Genomic DNA, 21,383 nt, shown 5'->3' on the forward strand with positions numbered 1-21,383 from the left:
CCTCCCCTCAAATACCTCTTCAACCTCATATGACAAAGGGGAAAAAACCTTTTGAGAACAGGATAGCCACACCCCTACTTTTTGAGCTTTTATGACTACACACCACTGCCCCACCCCACCCCCCCCACCCCCTACTTCCCTTTCCCCTTCACTTACCTTTCCCTTCATTAACTTATATACTTTACCACGGCTCTTTTTTAAAACGTCTCTCACCCCATTTACGTTTAAAGAAGAAATCTTAAATCTGCTCACGGCTGGAAAAAGAAATACAGAGGAAGAGACAGAAAACACATCTCTTTACAGAGATAAGGCTGCGACTGAACTCTGTAATTTCCCTTAGAATTTAAATCACTTGTCGCTTTCGTGACAACTTTATTGAGTGTAGCGATTTCAGGGCTTGTCAAAACTCCTACACGTTATTTTTTTACATCAGAACCTTTGCTGATTCAATAAACAAATCACTTTCAGGAAAACATATGTTACATTGTAATCCTGCATATACTTCATCCCTATTGAACATTTCAGAAATTGACGTACCTTCTCAATCCCATGCCTCCCTTCCACCCCATTTCTCTCGCTATTTTGTTGTGATGCGTCAGATGACTCACTCTCGCTATCCTCCCCAGAGGAAAACTCTACCATCTCTACAACCTGTTTATCCTCAACTGATGTATCAATTTCTACCTTCCTTTTAGAATTAGAACCTTCATCACCCCTTACATTCTTCCTCTTAATCCTCTGTACTTTGAAAACAGCTGCTTCATTTTCCATTGTTTCAATCTCCTCTTGAACTCCAATTTCATTTTCCAGCACCGACTCAGCGACCCCAGTCCAGGTCCCACCGGCTGTTTCCCCTCCCTCTTTGTTCTGATCCACCACAATGTCCCTGTAACCACACTGCTTTCCTTTCCTACTTTTCAAACCATATCTGCCCACCGTCTCCCTTCCCCTTCCCCTTAGCATGTTCATCCTGTCGTGACGTTGTATTGGTTAATGTGACAAAGTTTTTAATTACGTGACTAACCTCTTGAAGCTAGGGGGCACTATTTTTATGTTTGGAAAAATAACGTTCCCAAAGTAAACGGCCTATTTCTCTGGACCAGATGCTAGAATATGCATATATATAATATGCATATATTGACAGATTGGGATAGAAGACACTCTAAAGTTTCCAAAACTGTCAAAATATTGTCTGTGAGTATAACAGAATTGATATTGCAGGCAAAACCCTGAGGAAAATCCAATCAGGAAGTGCCTCTTATTTTGAAACCCTTCTGTTCCTATGCATGCCTATCCTTCATTTAAAGGGATATCAACCATATTCCTTTTTTCTATGGCTTCCCTAAGGTGTCAACAGTCTTTAGACATAGTTTCAGGCTTTTATTTTTTTAAATGAGCGTGAAAGATCACATTGTGTAAGTGGATAGGTGGGGGCTCTCAAAGTGAGTTTTTGCGCAACTGAGTAAAGCCGCCATTGGTCCTCAAGCTGTTATTGAAAAACCTACACACTCGGTTGATATATTATCTATTTTATATATTTTTAAAACTACCTGAGGAATGGTTATAAAAAACGTTTGACATGTTTCTGTGGACATTACGGAGACTATTTGCAATTTCCGTCTGCGTTGTCATGACTGCTCTTTCCTGTGGATTTCTGAACATAACGCGACAAACAAACGGAGGTATTTTGGGGTATAAAAATAATCTTTATGGAACAAAAGGAACATTTGTTGTGTAACTGGGAGTCTAGTGAGTGAAAACATCCGAAGATCGTCAAAGGTAAACGGTTCATTTGATTGATTTTCTGATTTTCGTGACCAAGCTTCCTGATGCTAAGTGTACATAATGCTATGCTAGGCTATCGATAAACTTACACAAACGCTTGTATTGCTTTCACTGTAAAGCATAATTTCAAAATCTGAGACGACAGGTGGATTAACAAAAGGCTAAGCTGTGTTTTGCAGTATTGCACTTGTGATTTCATGAATATGAATATTTTTTTGTAATATTTTTTGACCATTGCGCTATGCTAATTAGTGTAGTTGATGACAATTCTCCCGGATCCGGGATGGGTAGTTCTAAGAGTAAGCATCTCCAATCCAAAATTAAATCTAGAATTGGCTTCCTATTTCGCAACAACGCTTCTTCACTCATGCTGCAAATAAACTCTCGGAAAACTGACCATCCTACCGATTCTCAACTTCGGAGGTGTCATTTACAAAATAGCCTCCAACACTTTACTCAACAAATTGGATGCAGTCTATCACAGTGCCATCCGTTTTGTCACCAAAGCCCCATATACTGCCCACCACTTCGACCTGTACGCTCTCGTTGGCTGGCCCTCGCTTCATACTCTTCGCCAAACCCACTGGCTCCAGGTAATCTCCAGCAGGTATATCTCACTATACACGCGCTCCAGGAGGTATATCTCACTGGTCACCAGCCCCACCTGCTGGCTGCGCCCTCGAGAAAAAGAACCTCAACGATCAAACCTTAACTATATGTGCTTAGTGACAGTGAGACAAGATAATCTTAAAACAACTAAACTAAACTAATCAATATATATATATGTATGTATGTATGTATGTATGTATGTATGTATGTATGTACACACTGAAAACACCGAACACCGGGTGACAAAATGTCAGTCGTTCTCACAATCGCTCTTGGTTCCCGACTCTGACGAGAGAGACAAGAGAGAGAGCGAGAGAGAGTGAAAGAGGGAGAGAGAGAAAAGAGAGAGAGAGAGAGAGAGAAAGAGGGAGAGAGAGAAAAGAGAGAGAGAGAGAGAGAGAGAGGGAAAGAAAGAAGTGAGACAGTGATGTCTGATAGCATTAACAAGCTCTATGTAGATGTTGAGAGTCAGAGCTTTTGTGGTGTATTACCTGCTCCTCTCTGACTGCCTGTGATACTTGAAAAACAGTGCTCTCTCTCTGTGTGTGTGTGTGTGTGTGTGTGTGTGTTTGCTCGCAGGGGGGACAGCAAGAGTGTGCAAATGTGGTGCAAGTGTGTGATCCCGCTACAAAGACGCTCGGGCCGGCGTAGGAAACTCGATTTGACACAGTCACCATGAAGATTACTTGTGTCCAGACAGTTATTGCCTCACAGACAATAAGAACCCCATCACTCATGTTAAAGGTTAACACACAGAAACAAGATGCCTCCGACAGGCTGGAAATAACCTGACAAAAGACCCACAGGGGAGAGGAGAGAGAGAGGGGATGTCCCTAACTCCAAAACATCAGGTACCCTTACGACCTCCCATGACCTATAACCTCACCTTCCCCTACACTCCTCTCTGTAACCTTTAAATTCTACTTTCTTTCTCCTCCCTTCCTCTCAACCTCCACGAACTATGTAGGTCCATTCAATGTGGAGGGACACTAGACTTTCATGTTGTGATAGGAAAAAAAGGAAACATACTTTGAGAGATGATCAATGCACCTATGCATTATACAATATCACTCCTATTATACCCACAATGGAATGTTGCTGTGAGGTGGAATGTCCATCTATCCACTGTTATGACTGTACATTCTTTCTTCACCAGCATTCCTCTCCTCCTCTCGCTATGGTCCTGCTCCACCTCTTCTCTCATCAAGTCAGCTCATCTAGTCAAAAGTGCATGAGCAGTGTCTCAGCCAGAAGATACAGTCTCTGTGCGTGCGAATGTTGACACACACACACACACGCAGCATGCATAATCAATATGTCTTTCAGCGGCCTCCTGTTGTGAGTTGAATGTGAATAAACAGAGATCGATATGTGTGGACAGATGAATGGCTTTAAGGAGAGGTGAAGGATGGATGGATCCAGAGAAAGACAGAGAGCTTTATAACACCCAGACAGTGCATGTTGAGCAGGACAAACAGGCTGGGCTGGGCCACTCTCCCACTCTACTCTCTCTCTCTCTCCTTTCTCTCAATTACATTTAATTTAAGGGCTTTATTGGCATGGGAAACATATGTTTACACTGCCAAAGCAAGTGAAATAGATAAAAAAAAAAAAAAAGTTATCAGTGTGAGTGAATGGAAGTGGAACCAGACCGCAGTGCCTGTCAGGGGCTTGGGTCAACCGTGTGGTATGCGTGTGCTTGGTGTGCCATTAGACATGTTCTTGTAGATAAAGGAGGAGGACGAAGACGTAGGCTTCAATCATGGCAACGGAAATTTGAAGAAGGGTGAGTAGGAATAGGACGATAGCAGTGAGGGTTGCCACTGTTCTCCTATGGGTAGGAGGACTGTTACGAATCCCTTTTGGCCCGACAGTCTAGGGGGGATGGTAATGAGACCCGTAACATAACTCATGCAAATTATTATGGTGACAAAGTAAAAGTGTGCACGAAATAACCACGACAACAGAAATCTACCGTCAAACTCTAGGTTTATTTATAAACACACGGTAATGGGGGGAGCAGGAAAAGGGGCTGAGCTGGACCCAAGGAAAGAAACAATAAGTATTCAAAAACACCCCTAAGCTAGACTAGCCTACTTTAACAACAGCTAACTAACTAACCAAAAATACAGTGGGTGGTCCGCCCAGTTCTAACTAGTGTATTTAACAAAGTTCACCTACGGGTAGTGTATGCCCATGGGCGACTTGTCTTGGTTTCCCCTTTTCCCACCAGCAACAAACAAACACCATAACCAAAAACAATACTCACAGGTGATGACAAAGTGCTATGGAGGTGCTTTAAACAAAAGAGAGGTTAAGACACAAAGCGAGAGTGAAACACAGAGACCTACAGACATGTCATTTACAGAGAGATTGAGCTAGAGATTGAGCTAGAGATTGCTTCAGAGCAAACAAATGATGGGGTTTTTAAACCATGGGGAAGGAACTGTGATAGGGTAGGAAATAGGAGGAGGTGTGTCTTCTGATTGATGATTGATTGTTGACTGATTGGGGAGTGATGATTTTCACCTGTGAGGGGAGAAGGAGAGAAAAGAAACACACACACAGGATACACACACACACAGGATAACTGTATCCGTAACAAGGACAAAGGCTGCTGTTACCATTAGTTAAATTAGAGGTGACCTGCTGTGAGATTGGCTGTCAATGGTACACTTAGAGCAGTGGTGTAAAGTACTTTAGTAAAAATACTTCAAAGTACTACTTAAGTAGTTTTATAGGTTATCTATACTTGACTTTACTATTTATATTTTTGTCAACTTTTACTTTTACTTCCCTGACACCCAAAAGTACTCGTTACATTTTGACAGGAAAATGGTCCAATTCACACTGGTCATCCCTACTGCCTCTGATTTGGCAGAAATGCTTCATTTGTAAAATGAGTGTTGGAGTGTGCCCCTGGCTATCTGTCAATAAATAAATAAAACAATTGTGCCATCTGGTTTGCATAATATAAGGAATTGTAAATTATTTATACTTTTACTTTTGATACTTAAGTACATTTTAGAAATTTAAAACCAAATTATCTTTTACTTTTACCTAGATAGTATTTTAATGAGTGACTTAAATTTTACACAAGTCATTTTCTATTAAGGTATCCTTACTTTTACTCAAGTATGACTTTTTCCACCATGACCTAGAGCAAGGGGGCGGATAAAAAGACTAATTGTTTCGTCTCTCTCTCTCTCTCATCAGAGTGCATGCTGGGAGTGAGTCGGGAAGCAGGAGCGATTGTGAGAACTACTGACATTTTTTCACTCAATTGGGTTTCGGTGTTTTCAGTGTATATATATATATATATATATATATATATATATATATATATATAGTCGAAGTCAGAAGTTTACATACACCTTAGCCAAATACATTTAAACGCAATTTTTCACAATTCCTGACATTTAATCCTATCAAAAATTCCCCAACTTCGGTCAGTTTTTTATTTATTTATCTGTTATTTTACCAGGTAAGTTGACTGAGAACACATTCTCATTTGCAGCAATGACCTGGGGAATAGTTACAGGGAGAGGAGGGGGATGAATGAGCCAATTGTAAACTGGGGATTATTAGGTGATTGTGATGATTTGAGGGCCAGATTGGGAATTTAGCAACCCCTACTATTACGATACACGCCATGGGATCTTTAATGATCTCAGAGAGTCAGTTAGGATCACCACTCTATTTTAAGAATGTGAAATGTCAGAATAATAGATCAATGAATGCCCTAGATTCTGAAGTAGTGGATCTCCTGACCTTGGTTGAGACCACAGGTGATTGAGGCATACTCAAGTTCTTATGAGAAAAACGCTGCATTGGCAGACCTGCTTGGTCTCAGAGCACAGGGGGCATTGGTGAGAAGTACGTTTCAGGGAATCTCTAAAATGGATGCCTCATCCACATTTTTCTTGGTTTAGAGAAAAATAATTGACAAAGAAGAATGAATTGCCTCAAGTCAGCTGTTAGACAAGAGCTCACTAGCCCTAGTAAAATTAGAAAGATGACAGTAGAGTTCTATGCTCTACAAGTGTGAGTACAAAGAGGATAAAACAGTGACACAGCTGTTCCTTGATGGGCTTCCACAGGTGACTGCAGAAGCTCAGGTTGAGCTAGAGTAACCATTGTCTTTGCAGGAGTATTAAAAGGCATGGAAAATGGAAGTGAGCTAGGCATTGATGGGCTTCACGTTGACTTTTATAGTATTTTTGGGCCATGTTGGGAGAGGATTGGCTAGCAGTAGTTAACGATAGTTTGACCGGAGGGTTACTACTGATAAGCTGCAGGAGGGCTGTCCTCACCCTACTGCCAAAAGAAGGGTGACCCGAGGGAGGTGAAGAGCTGGAGGCCGGTGGCTTTATTGTGCACTGATTATACGATCCTGTCTAAGGCTTTGTCCAACAGGCCGAGGGTGGTGATGAGGCAAATCATACATACGGACCAGACCCACTGTGTTGCCGGCAGGGGATAACATTTCTCAGATTCTGGATTGTTTTGAACGTCTCTAGGGCTATTGGGTTGGATGCTGGTCTAATTTCAATTGATCAGGAAAAGGCATTAGACCGAGTTGAGCATCAATACTTATGGCGCAGTTTTGAAGCGTTTGGTTTCAGCTCTGGTTTTATTGCCATGATCTAGGTGACATATGGTGACATTGAAAGTGTACTGAAGGTTACCGGTAGCTTGAGTGCTCCTTTTAAAGTGTGTAGAGGTATTGGGCAGGGGTGTTCTTCATCAGGAATGTTATATGCCATCGCTATAGAAAGGGGGATTGCCTAGTCAATTGTACAACTGAATTGAATGCCTTCGACTGAAATGTGTTTTCCGTATTTAACCCAACCCCTCTGAATCAGAGAGTTGCGGGGTGCTGCCTTAATCGACATTCACGGGAACAATGGGTTACCTGCCTTGCTCAGATGCAGAATGACAGATGTTCACCTTGTCAGCTCGGGTACTCATTCCAGCAACCTTTCGGTTACTGGCCCAGTGCTCTAACCACTAGGCTACCAGAGCCATTACTTATTAGCATTAGAAGTCGCATTGAAGGGGTGTACCTTTCAGAGGATATTCCTCCTATTTGTCTCTCATCCTATGTTGATGATGTAGTTATTTTAGTGAAAAATCAAGCAGAGGTGGATAGTTTGAGTCTCATAGTTGATCTGTTTAGGGGAATATCCTCTGCAAAGGTAAATTGGGAAAAAAGTTGTGCTTTACAGATTAGAAAATGTTCTGGAGGGATCGTGGCTATGCCAGTGGGGCTGGAATGGTGTCATGGAGGTTTTGAATACCTTTAGTGTACCTAGGAGATGAGGGGACATTGAACAAAAAGTGGAGCGGGTGCTTGCTTGAAATGGTGGGAGGACGAGGAGATGCCATTGGTTGTTATCTCGTATATCATACACGGGGCGTGCTGTTATTGTTAACCTCTTCAACCTATGGGGGCGCTATGTCATTATTGGATAAAAAGACGTGCCCGTTTTAAGCGCAATATTTTGTCACGAAAAGATGCTCGACTATGCATGGAATTGACAGCCTTGGAAAGACAAAACTCTGACGTTTCCAAAACTGCAAATATATTATCTGTGAGTGCCCCAGAACTAATGCTACAGGCGAAACCAAGATGAAGTTTCATACTGGAAATGCCCCAGATTCTGAAGGCGCTGTGTTCCAATGTCTCCTTATATGGCTGTCAATGCGCCAGGAATGAGCCTGCCCTTTGTGTCGTTTCTCCAAGGTGTCTGCAGCATTGTGACGTGTTTGTAGGCATATCATTGGAAGATTGACCATAAGAGACTACATTTACCTGGTGTCCCGCCCGGTGTCCTGTGTCGAAATTATTGCGTAATCTGTAGGTCCATGCGCGTTCCATTTCTTCAGAAGAGAAAGTCAACTGCCACGAAGGATTTTATCGTCGATAGATATGTGAAAAACACCTTGAGGATTGATTCTAAACATTGGTTTGCCATGTTGCCATGTTTCTGTCGATATTATGGAGTTAATTTGGAAAAAAGTTTGCGCTTTAATGACTTAATATTTTATTTTTATTTTTTTTCTTACCCAAACGTGATGAACAAAACGGAGCGATTAGTCAACACAAATAATATTTTTTGTAAAAACTGAACATTTGCTATCTAACTGAGAGTCTCCTCATTGAAAACATCTTCAAAGGTAAATGATTTTATTTGAATCCTTTTCTGGTTTTTGTGAAAATGTTGCATGCTGAAAGAGAGGCATAATCCTATGCTAGGCTATCAATACTGTTACACAAATGCTTGTTTAGCTATGGTTCAAAAGCCTATTTTGAAAATCTGAGATGACAGTGTTGTTAACAAAAGGCTAAGCTTGAGAGCAAATAGATTAATTTCATTTCATTTGCAATTTTCATGAATAGTTAACGTTGTGTTATGCTAATGAGCTTGTGGATAGATTTACACAATCCTGGATACAGGTTTTTTTCGTAGCTAAACGTGACGCAGAAAACGGAGCGATTGGTCCTAAACAAATAATCTTTCAGGAAAAACTGAACATTTGCTATCTGAGAGTCTCCTCATTGAAAACATCCGAAGTTCTTCAAAGGTAAATTATTTTATTTGAATGCTTTTCTGGTTTTTGTGAAAATGTTGCCTGCTGAATGCTAACGCTAAATGCTATGCTAAATGCTACGCTAGCTATCAATACTGTTACACAAATGCTTGTTTTGAAATGGTTGAGAAGCATATTTTGAAAATCTGAGATGACAGTGTTGTTAACAAAAGGCTAAGCTTGAGAGCAAATAGATTAATTTCATTTCATTTGCGATTTTCATGAATAGTTAACGTTGCGTTATGGTAATGAGCTTGAGGCTGTAGTCACGATACCGGATCCGGGATGGCTCGACGCAAGAAGTTAACAATGTGGTTGCCTCTGCACTGTGGCTTTGGCTGTCATCTTTACAGCCACCATATGGCTTTCTGGCTAAGATACAGGTGATTATTGTAGATTTCTTTTAGTATAAATATCATTGGGTTCCACAAAGTGTTTTGAATTTGTCAAAAGAGGATGAGGGACAAGGTCTTGTACATCTTGCTAGTAGTGCTGCTGCTTCCCGGTTTCAGTTTATTCAAAGGTTGCTTTATGGACGAGAAAATGTGTTTTGTCGAGGGGTGGTAGGTCTTGTATTACATCAGGTCGGGGGATTAGGTTTTAAAGAAGGCTTTATTTTTGGCTTATAGTAACCAGATTTCTAGGGATGGAGTAACTCCATTTTACAGAGGCCTTCTTAGGAGTTGGAGCATAATGAAGGTGTCCAGACGCACTCCGGTAGAGTCTGTGCATTGGCTGGTGGAGGAACCTCTGGTGTATTATGGGGCAAGACTGGATTGTACAACTGCAGCTGTTCCACATTTCTCCAAGATTCTGGTGAAGGGCAAAATCATCACCTAAAACAGTTAATGGCCATGGCTAGGCCCACCTTAAAGGATGGAGGATGGGTGGCTGAACATTTGGGGGTGATGTCGGAAAGGATTGTTGGAGAACTCCTGGGAAGTTGCAGGAAGGCTCTGTCAGTAGAAGAGTGGTTTATGCTTAATAGTCCCAAGAAGAAGGTATAAGATGAAAATGTCCCATTTCCAAGACTAGGGATTTCACCCAATATCCCAGAGTCAGAAAAAAATATGTTGTTATTGGATTTGAGGAGGTTGGAAGTGGTGGGTTTGGATGAGGTGAATGGAAAAGACATATCATGGGTGTGTCAAGATAAATTGAAGAATAGAAAATGCAATCCCTGGAGGGAAGAACTGGGGCGTTGCTGACAAGGTAAAGCCAACATGGAGAGCGTTGTTCAAGCCTGTGTCACAAAAGTGCACTGGGGACATGCACGGGAGGGTTTTGCATGGCATCATTGCAGTTAATGCTTTTGTATCTGTTATTAACTCGATTGTTGGAGATGGATGTTGTTTTTGTAACATAAGAGAACAAAAATGCACTGTTTTATGTAGTGTGAGAGGATAAAGCCTCTCTTTGAAATACTGGAGTCTATGTTTACAGCTGTAAGTGAGATTTTCAATAACAATTTTTTTATTTTGGGGTTTCAATATAGTAAGCAACATTTTATTTTGGGACAAGCTAAGATGTCAATTTTTCTGAGTAGGAAACATAAAATAGACAGGGGATACGGGCAGGATGTAAGATGTGTTTTTAAAGGATTAGTCAAAGCAAGAATAAAAGTGGATTTTTAGTTCTTCTCGGCTGTATAAGATCTCCCATTCTTTTTAAGTGGGCTTATATGAAGGACCGGAAAATACTTGTTGATGCAATGAGTTGAATGTATTTATTCTATTTTTTATTTTAATACATTTATTTGTATTTAGGAATGACACATTTATTGTTTAATTTCTGAAAAAGCACAGTGTTCCATGATTTGTGTTAATAATTGAGTATAAAATAAAGGCTTAATAAAAATGAAAAATCTCTCTCTCTCTCGCTCTGCATGCTGGGTGTAACGTGCGTTGTTTGAAGGAGACCAAGGCTCCCGACTGGGGACCCTCGCTGCGGGCCCCAGACTGGGGACCCTCGCCGCAGGCCCCGGACTGGGGACCCTCCCTGCAGGCCCCAGACTGGGGACCCTCGCCGCAGGCCCCGGACTGGAGACCGTCGCTGGATCGATGCTGGAGGCTCCATGCCATGGATACTCACTGGAGGCTCCGTGCCATGGATCATCACTGGAGGCTTCGTGCCATGGATCATCACTGGAGGCTTCGTGCCATGGATCATCACTGGAGGCTTCGTGCCATGGATAATCACGGGAGGCTTCGTGCCATGGATCATCACTGGGGGCTTCGTGCCATGGATCATCACTGGAGGCTTCGTGCCATGGATCATCACGGGAGGCTTCGTGCCATGGATCATCACTGGAGGCTTCGTGCCATGGATCATCACGGGAGGCTTCGTGCCATGGATCATCACTGGAGGCTTCCTACGTGGAGCCGGAACAGGTCTCACCGGACTGAGGAGACGTATTGGAAGCCTGGTGCGTGGAGCTGCCACAGGGCTTACCAGGCTGGGGAGACATACTGGAGGACTGGTACGTACGTGGAATTGGAACAGGCCTCACCGGACTGGGAAGATGCACTGGATGCCTGGTGCGTGGAGCAGGCACCGGATACACTGGGCCGTGGAGGCGCACTGGAGGTTTCAAGCCTACAGCCGGCACAACCCATTCTGCCTGGATTGTTACTTTCGCCCGGCAAATGCGGGGCGCAAGCACAGGACGCACTGGGCTGTGCAGATGCACCGGAGACACAGTGTGCAGAGACGGCGCAGGATATCCTGGGCCGAAGAGACGCACTGGAGGCCAGGAGCGCTGAGCTGGCACCATCCGTCCTGGCTGGATGCCCACTCTAGCCTGTCCAATGTGCGGAGCTGGAATATAGCGCACCGGGCTGTGACTGCGCACTGGAGACATGGTGCGCATCACTGCATAGCACGGCGCCTGACCGGTCACACGCTCCCCACGGTAAGCACGGGGAGTTGGCTCAGGTCTAAACTCTGACTCCGCCAATCTCCCCGTGTGCCTCCCCCAAAAATGTTTTGGAGCTGCCTCTCGGGCTTCCGTGCCGTGACCCCTTGTATAGTTGCCGTTCCTCTATTTCCTCGTATCCTCGCCGTTCCGCTCTAGCTGCTTCTATCTCCTCCCTTGGACGGTGATACTCTCCAGCCTGCACCCAGGCCTTCCAGTATCTCCTCCCTTGGACGGTGATAATCTCCAGCCTGCGCCCAGGCCTTCCAGTATCTCCTCCCATGTCCACTCCTCCAGAAAATGCTGCTTGGTCTTTTTGTGGTAGGATCTTCTGTAACGTGCGTTGTTTGAAGGAGACCAAGGCGCAGAGTAATTTGTGGTCATCGTATTTATTAAATGAGAACCAGCAACAAAATAACAAAGTGAAACCAAAACGAACGTACCGTTCCGTAGGCTACAAGAGCTGTACAAAAACAAGATCCCACAACATAGGTGGGGAAAAAGGCTACCTAAGTATGATTCCCAATCAGAGACAACGATAGACAGCTGCCTCTGACTGGGAACCACACTCAGCCAAACACAAAGAAATACAAACCATAGAATGCCCACCCCACATCACACCCTGACCTCACCAAATAGAGAAATAAAACGTTTCTCTCTAAGGTCAGGGCGTGCCACTGGGAGTGTCTGGAGTTAGATCGCCTGTGTTTTCTTTCTTGTTTTCTTTTCTTGAGGGTTTTCCATTTTCTATGCGTGATTTTAAAATATTGTGGTAGAATTAGGTATTTTGTATTTGTTATTGGAATTGCCCTGGTTTTGGTGTGTATGGCGACCCACATGGGGACGGTGACCCACATGGGAATGCCGTCCCTGGCACTTCGACAAGGCTTCAGATGTGTTACTGAAGTTACTGTCACCGTGGAGGAGTTTCTGGTTGCCGTAGGAGATAAAAGGTAGGCCATGAAAATGTTGCCTATGCGTCACGGATTAATAAAGTGGTGGTGTTTTTTCTTAAAAAGAGCATGTGACAGAGAAGAGTCAGGTGTCTGTGGCCACAGTTGAGGAGGATCGGGAGAAGGATATGGACATGACTGATATCCCTATTGATATGATACCAGCTGGTGACGACTCAATTCACAATCTAGATGAGGTAAATGGGTTCCTGGACCAGACTTTTGGGAAATCTGTTAAATTGGCAGATTTTTTTTTGATGTTGCTAAGTTTGTGAGGTCAGCTGTGGTGTTACAGAAGACGGTGTGATTTGACAAGTTGAGTGTGAAGAAGCATTTCTGCTTGAGGAAATGTGTTACTGCTGTCACGGCAGCAAAAGATAGTGGGAAACGTGGTCAGGTTAACAGAAAATTAAATCAATGATGATTATCATGCTCATAGGGTGCTTTTTTCTTCAGTTTTTCCTTCATATTTTCTATATGGAGGTACTAAGGGTAGGTTCTCTCAATATTAATGGGGGAAGGTACAGGAATAAGAGGGTGTTGGGTATTAGAAGTAATAAAACAGAAAAGGCTTAATGTAGTTTTTCTACAGGAGATACATAGTGATGAGGCTAATGAGGATGACTGGGGTATGTGGTGGGAGGGGCAGCTTATACTCAGTCATGGTACTGACTGTGGTATCTACAAAAGAGATGGTCAAGGGTCGGGTTTCATTGGTCAAGGCGGATGTTATAATTGTTTTTATGTTTATGCTCCTAATGAGGGTACAGAGCGTATTTCTGTATTTGATCAAATAAAGGAAACCTTAAGACAGTGTGACCAAGAGGGGTGTATGGTTTTAGGGGGGTCGCACTGCTGAAGAACCTCACCTGCGGTCAGCTACTTGTCTGTCTGGTCTATAAACTGAGTTTGAGCTTTCTGATATGTGGAGAAAGGCAACATTGAGGCAGTACACATGGCTGAAAGGTAATAAAGGTGGTGTCAGTGCAGCAAGGTTAGACAGGTTGTATGTATCTGATCACTACTGTAGTAGGGTTGGAAGGTTAGACAGGTTGTGTGTATCTGACCACTACTGTAGTAGGGTTGGAAGGTTAGACAGGTTGTGTGTATCTGATCACTACTGTAGTAGGGTTGGAAGGTTAGACAGGTTGTACGTATCTGACCATTTACATTACATTTAAGTCATTTAGCAGACGCTCTTATCCAGAGCGACTTACAAATTGGTGCATTCACCTTATGACCTCCAGTGGAACAGTAGTGCATCTAAATCTTTTCAGGGGAGGGGGTGTAGAGGGATTACTTTATCCTATCCTAGGTATTCCTTAAAGAGTATCTGACCACTGTAGGGTTTCAGGTGTCTCCGGAAGGTGGTGATTGACTCCTGTAGTGGGTTGGAAGGTCAGGTTGTGGCGTAGTAGTGAGGGAGTTTGTTCCACCATTGGGGGGAAGGTTAGAGCAGCTGAACAGTTTTGACTGGGCTGAGCGTGGAACTGTATGTATCTTCCTCAGTGGTAGGGAGGCGAGCAGGCCAGAGGTGGATGAACGGTTGTAGTGCCCTTGTTTGGGTGTAGGGCCTGATCAGAGCCTGGAGGTACTGAGGTGCCGTTCCCCACTCACAGCTCCACTACTGTAGTAGCAAGCACCATGGTCTTGTACTACTGCGGATGCGGTTGTGTGTATCTTCAACTGGAAGCTGTAGTCGGGTTGAAAGGAGTGACATTACTCCTGTAGGTTTTTCTGATCACCATATTGCTACTGTCGCGATTCACTTGTCCTGTCCTCGAATGTCATCACCTTATTGGTATTTTAATGTTAAGTTATTACATGACGTCATGTTGTGTGAAAAGTTTTTGTTTTGGGGAAAATGGAGGGTTATTAAATTACATTTTGAGTCCTTGAGACAATGGTGGGAGGTTGGGAAGGCCCAAGTACATGTGTTTTGTCAACAGTATACTGCTCTGTCTAGTGCTGAAGTTAAAGAGACTATCAGGGCCCTTGAACAAGACATCAAATCTATTGAATTGAAGTTGCTCACTCAGAATGACCCCGGACTAGTCATGAACTTACAGGACAAGAGACATGAACTGAAGTCGTTTCTACATGAAAGAGTGAAGGGTGCCTTGATTAGGTCTCACTTTGCTATCCTCAAGGATATGGATGCTCCTAGCACTTTTTTAAACGTAGGACAGTCGACATTACAAAGCAAATAGATGGTCTGCCTTCGTCTCCCTGATGGGAAGGAGAACACGGATGACAGTGAAATGCGCCAACATGCCATGGATTTCTACTCTGCCCTCTACAAGGTGAAGGATTGTGATCCTCTGTGTGCTGAACAGTTGTTACATGGACTTCCTCAATTGGGCCCTGAGCAGAGAGCTGCTTTGGACTCTGGCATTACTCTGCAGTAGCTGTCCACTGCATTTATGCAGCTCTCATCAGGCCGAGCCCCTGGCATCGATGGTTTACCATCTGATTTCTATAAGGGGGTTTATTGGGGAGGGTTTTTATGAAGTGGTGTGTGAATCTTTTCATGATGGTTCTCTTCCTGTATCCTGTCAATGTGCTGTGCTTTCATTATAACCAAAAAAGGGGGATTTGGCACCTTTTAAAAAACTGGTGACCTGTTGCATTGCTGTGTGCAGAATAAAATATTACATTTAAGTGTCTCTCAAATCAATCAATCAATCAATCAAATGTATTTATAAAGCCCTTTTTACATCAGCCGATGTCACACAGTGCTGTACAGAAATGCAGCTTAAAACCCCAAGCAGCAAGCAATGCAGATAGAAGCATGGTGGCTAGGAAAAACTCCCAAGAAAGGCCAGAACCTAGGAAGAAACCTAGAGAGGAACCAGGCTCTGAGGGGTGGCCAGTCCTCTTCTGGCTATGCCGGGTGAGGATTATAACAGAACCTGGTCAAGAAGTTCAAACATTCATAGATGACCAGCAAGGTCAGATAATAAAAATCACAGTGGTTGTAGAGGGTGCAGCAGGTCAGCCCCTCCGGAGTAAATGTCAGTTGGCTTTTCATAGCCGATCATTCAGAGTTAATTCAGAGTTAGAGACAGCAGGTGCAGTAGAGAGAGAGTCTAAAACAGCAGGTCTGAGACAGGTAGCACGTCTGGTGAACAGGTCAGGGTTCCATAGCCGTAGGCAGAACAGTTGAAACAGGAGCAGCAACATGACCAGGTGGACTGGGGATGGCAAGGAGTCATCAGGCCAGGTAGTCCTGAGGCATGGTCCTAGGGCTCAGGTCCTCCAAGAGAAGAGACAGAGAGAGAGAGAGAAAGAGGATAGACAAAGAGAGATAAAGAGAGAGACAGAATTAGAGGGAGCATACTTAAATTCACAAAGGACACCGAAAAAGTCAAGAGAAATAGTCCAGATATCACAGACCCTAGCCCCCCGACACATAAACTATTGCAGCATAAATACTGGAGACTGAGACAGGAGGGGTCAGGATACCCCTAGACAGGGCTAAAGCACAGCCCACACACCACTAGAGAGATATCTTCAACCACCAACCTACTACCCAAGATCTCCCACACGGCACAAACTCGAGGGGAGCGCCAACCCGGACAGGAAGATCACGTCAGTGACTCAACCCAGTCAAGTGACGCACACCTCCTAGGGACGGCATGGAAGAGCACCAGTAAGCCAGCAACTCAGCCCCCGTAATAGGGTTAGAGGCAGAGAATCCCAGTGGAGAGAGGGGAACCAGCCAGGCAGAGACAGCAAGGAAGTTTTTTTATTTTTTATTTTACTAGGCAAGTCAGTTAAGAACAAATTCTTATTTTCAATGACGGCCTAGGAACAGTGGGTTAACTGCCTGTTCAGGGGCAGAACGACAGATTTATACATTGTCAGCTCGGGGATTTGAACTTGCAACCTTCCGGTTACTGGTCCAACGCTCTAACCACTAGGCTACCCTGCCGGTTCATTGCTCCAGTGCCTTTCCGTTCACCTTCACACCCCTGGGCGAGACTACACTCAATCATCTGACCTACTGAAGAGATGAGTCTTCAATGAAGACTTAAAGGTTGAGACCTAGTCTGCGTCTCTCACATGGGTAGGCAGACCATTCCATAAAAATGTAGTTCTATAGTAGAAAGCCCTGCCTCCAGCTGTTTGCTTAGAAATTCTAGGGACAGTAAGGAGGCCTGCGTCTGGTGACCGTAGTGTACGTGTAGGTATGTACGGCAGGACCAAATCGGGAAGATAGGTAGGAGCAAGCCCATGTAATGCTTTTTAGGTAAACCCTTGAAATCAGCCCTAGCCTTAACAGGAAGCCAGTGTAGTGAGGCTAGCACTGGAGTTATATGATCACATTTTTTGTTCTTGTCAAGATTCTAGCAGCTTGTATTTGGACCTATTGAAGTTTATTTAGTGCTTTATCCAGGTAGCCGGAAAGTAGAGCATTGCAGTAGTCTAATCTAGAAGTGACAAAAGCATGGATACATTTTTCTGCATCATTTTTGGACAGAAAGTTTCAGATTTTTGCAATGTTACGAAGATGGAAAAAAGCTGTCCTTGAACAATTCTTGATATGTTCATCAAAAGAGGTCCAGAGCAACGCTGAGGTGCTTCACAGTTTAATCTGAGATTACTGTACAGCCGTCAAGATGAATTGTCAGATTAAACAGGTTGAAAGAATATCTGGGTCTGTTAGTACACAAGGACCAGTCTTCTGTATACCACTCTATTGTTGATTAATTGTTTCTAATAAGATATGTTTTAGACATTTTTAAACTGTCTGATGTGAATGTGTGGTTGCCTTCTTTGGATCAGGAGAAGGCTTTTGACAGTGTGGACCACTAGTACTTGTTCAAAACAATGCCTTTGGGTTTGGGGATGTTTTTGTTGTTGTCTTGGATGAGTTTACTGAATGCTGGGGCCTCATGTATGGTGAAGGTGGGGGTAGTTTGAGCGAAGCTTACTGGTTTCACTGTGCCAGGTGTTATGATTGGTCCCATGATAACACTGTCTGTGTATGTAGATGATGTGACAGCTTTTATTACAGGGGGTGAGGATGTTAAAAAACTCTTAAGGATCTGCAACTTTTTTTAAATGTTTGCCTAAAATGACATACCCAAATCTAACTGCCTGTAGCTCAGGCCCTGAAGCAAGGATATGCATATTCTTGGTACCATTTGAAAGGAAACTCTGAGGTTTGTGGAAATGTAAAAGGAATGTAGTAGAATATAACACAATAGATCTGGTAAAAGACAGTACAAAGAAAATACCAACCATTCTTTTGTATTTTTTTTGTACCATCATCTTTGAAATGCAAGAGAAAGGCCATAATGTATTATTCCAGCCCAAGTGCAATGTTTTAGACTGATCCAATGAACCATTGCATTTCTGTTCAAAATGTTGTATCAAGACTGCCCAAATGTGCCTAATTTGTTTATTAATAACTTTTCATGTTCAAAATTGTGCACTCTCCTCAAACAACAGCATGGTATTATTTCACTGTAATAGCGCCTGTAAATTTAACAGTGCTGTTAGATTAACAAGAATTTCTGCCAATATCAGATATGTCTATGTCCTGGGAAATGTTCTTGTTACGTACAACCTCATGCTATTCGCATTAGCCTACATTAGCTCAAACGTCCTGTGGAAGGGACACCGATCCCGAAGAAGTTCAGGTTCTCTCAAACGCACTGAAGGTGTATCAGGGGGCCTCCTCAGCTAGAGTTAATTGGGAAAAGAGTGAATCACTGTGGGCAGGTCAGCTTCAAATAGGGTCCGCTCCACGTTTATCAAGGGAGCTTCAGTGGGGCAAAGACTTTGGTTTTGTTTCTAGGCTCTGATGTCTTTCTAAAAAGAATGCTGGGAGGGTGTAGTGGAGAAGGTGTGTGCCAGATTGTCTATGTGGAAATGGGTGCTACCCCTGCTGACTTATAGGGGAAGGGTGCTGGTAGTCAATAACCTAGCCGCCTCGACCCTGTGACACAGACTAATGATTTTACAGCCACCAGGGGTCTGATACAAGAGCTTCAGAGGACCCTTGTCAATTCCTTCTGGTCTGGACAACATTGCATTAAAGCTGCAGCCCTGTACCTGCCACTGCATGAGGGTGGGCAAGGTCTGGTGGACATTTCTTCTAGGATCATGGCTTTCCGGCTCCAAGCAGCCCAGAGACTATTGTATAGTGACGGTTCTAGCTGGGTCGATACAGCCTACACATTGATGAGGAGTGCAGGCTGTTTGGGCTTAGACAAGTACCTTTTCCTCTTGAAGCGAGAGGGGGTTGATTTGTCTGGACTGACTCCATTCTATGAGTTTGTTATGCAGTCTTGGAGAGTTTTCGACATGTCCCGTAAGGCCGGCACCCCACCAGGGATGTGGCTTTTGAAGTGCCTCTTTCTCATAACACTGTCATCCAGTCCCGTGTTATAGGTTCAGCCAGCCTACATTGTTGCCTGTTAGGTGTGGAGTGTACCGAGCTGGGTCATCTGATGCGGAAAGGAAGAAGATTGTTGGAGGAGCTGGGAGAAAGAGTGGGGATCAGATCTTCTCGCCTACTGAGGAAGGTTGTCGCTGAGGTCTGCGACTCCTTGCCAGTGCATCATCTGCAGTATGTGAATGATACTTCCAATTCTGATGGGTGGATGGAGGGTCTGGATTATGTGTTCCCTGCGCTGAATGTTAGTGGTGCGGCGGAGGCATTAGATGAGGACGTGGGGATGCTGCTTTCCTACGATACCCCGGAGCTGAGGGAGTTCAAGGCAGTGGAAAAGAGCCCATGTACATAATATGTGTAAAAGTGTCCCATGCTTCTTCACTGGAAGGGGTAAAATTGACGAGGTGGGCGGGTGTGTTTGGTCCAGGTGCTTCCTCAAAAGCCTGTTGGTGGTCTTTATATAAACTGCCGATTGATAAGAGGACATCTGACCTCCAATGGAGGATAGCTTACGGAGCTATAGCCACCAACATGCATCTGGTACACCTTGCTCCTACTGTTGGGGAGGGATGTCTGGCACATCTGTTTTTACAATGTCCCAGGTTGGTCGGGATGATTGACCTGCTCACCAGTTGGTTCTCAGCTCTGGGAGAGGTTTTCTCTTCCCAACTGTTTATATATCTGTGGATGTGGTGGGAATGCTGGAGGGGATGTTGGTAGCGTTTGCCTATTACAAAATGGTTAATTACATTGGGCTGTTTATGAGTATATGAGGTATTTAGAGGCTGTTGTGTTTAGTTAATGTGAAGAAAGATCTGGACAAGACCTGGTGGAACCGGTAGAGTAGGTTGGCTGCATTCCGATTAAAGGCGTGGTAGAGACTGCTGCACCATACTGATGTCGGCTGGAGGTAACCTGCATGCGCACTGCTGAGGAGAGCTGGCGGATTATAGTTGGACCGGCAGCTGTTCCTCATGAAGCTGGAGAGGCTGAGTAGAGCAGGTCTCTGAAATTTTTTAGTCTGCGGTGCTGAGGGCCTGGCAGCTACTAAGGCCCACATGAGAAGAGGGTGTGGAGCCTGGGTTGTGGGTGTTAGAGGAGCCTATCTTCCACAACCCAGCCATCCTTTTGAAATCAGTTCAGTTGGCCACCCTGCAGAGGCTACTGATTGCAGCTGATTTACTAAGGCTGGGTGACCTGCGGCTGCTGGGGGAGGAGGGGTGGAAAACTCTGGAAGTCATGGTACAACAAAGAGGACTAACATATCTTAGGCTGCTGGAGAGATTCATGGGGGAGGTGAAGGAGGCACTGTCTGAGCCGATGAGGGGAGTGCTTGGGTGAGAGGTAAAGCCCTTTACAACCTCTGCATTAACATGAGGAACATTAGGAGCCTAACAGGAGTGAAGGCACATCAGTGGCAGGGGGTATGTGGGGCGGAGAGTATGGTGGGTTTTGGGCTCTAAAAAACCCCAGTACCAAAGAGGTCAGGGGACCTCCAGTGGAGGGTTCTACATGGAGCCCTAGCCACTAACAGTTGTTTGGCACGGGTCGACCCGGGAGTCGGACAGGGGTGTCCTTTCTGTGCCATGAGGGAAACTGTGCATCATGTGTTTGCTGTGTGCGCCAACAGAATTAATGTCTATGTTGGAATGTCAGTGTGAGAGGTTGGGGATGGAGTTTACTGTCGGGATGTGTGGAGATGTTTCAGGAGATGTGGTGTGCCAGGGATTAGGGCTAGGATTAGGGGGAGGGGGTGTCTGTACAGCTGAGGAAGATGGGTTGGATTTACGGTTTGGGTTTTTGTGATGTGTGGTGTTGTTTTGTATAGTGCGGTAGAGGACAAGGTGAGTATGCAGCACAGCGGATATTTGTATTTTAAAGGCGATTGGGGGGTGGTGAGGTTTTAATTAAATTAAATGAGGAAGTTCGGGCGGCGTTCGGCGGTCGGCATCGCCGGTGTTGTAGCCATCATCGATACACTTTTCATTATCCATTTGTTTTGTCTTGTCTACCCACACACCTGGTTTCAATACCCTCATTACATGTTGTGTATTTAACCCACTGTTCCCCCCATGTCCTTGTCCGGAATTGTTTATTGTAAGTGCATGTGCACGTTTATCTG

The 21,383-nt window shown here is 44.2% G+C and overlaps 1 protein-coding gene across 1 annotated transcript; it reads right to left on the reverse strand.

Annotated features, from left to right (window-relative positions):
* Positions 1–238: 238 nt before the first annotated feature.
* LOC135572698 (uncharacterized) lies at positions 239–11,848 on the reverse strand. Its single transcript, XM_065021128.1, has 3 exons — positions 11,440–11,848; positions 10,908–11,247; positions 239–254 (listed from the first exon to the last, which is right to left on the reverse strand). Exons 1-3 carry the CDS (start codon positions 11,846–11,848, stop codon positions 239–241), a joined length of 765 nt encoding a protein of 254 aa, XP_064877200.1.
* Positions 11,849–21,383: the final 9,535 nt, after the last annotated feature.

Source organism: Oncorhynchus nerka, linkage group LG8 (genome assembly GCF_034236695.1).
Source record: "Oncorhynchus nerka isolate Pitt River linkage group LG8, Oner_Uvic_2.0, whole genome shotgun sequence".
Taxonomy (NCBI): domain Eukaryota; kingdom Metazoa; phylum Chordata; class Actinopteri; order Salmoniformes; family Salmonidae; genus Oncorhynchus; species Oncorhynchus nerka.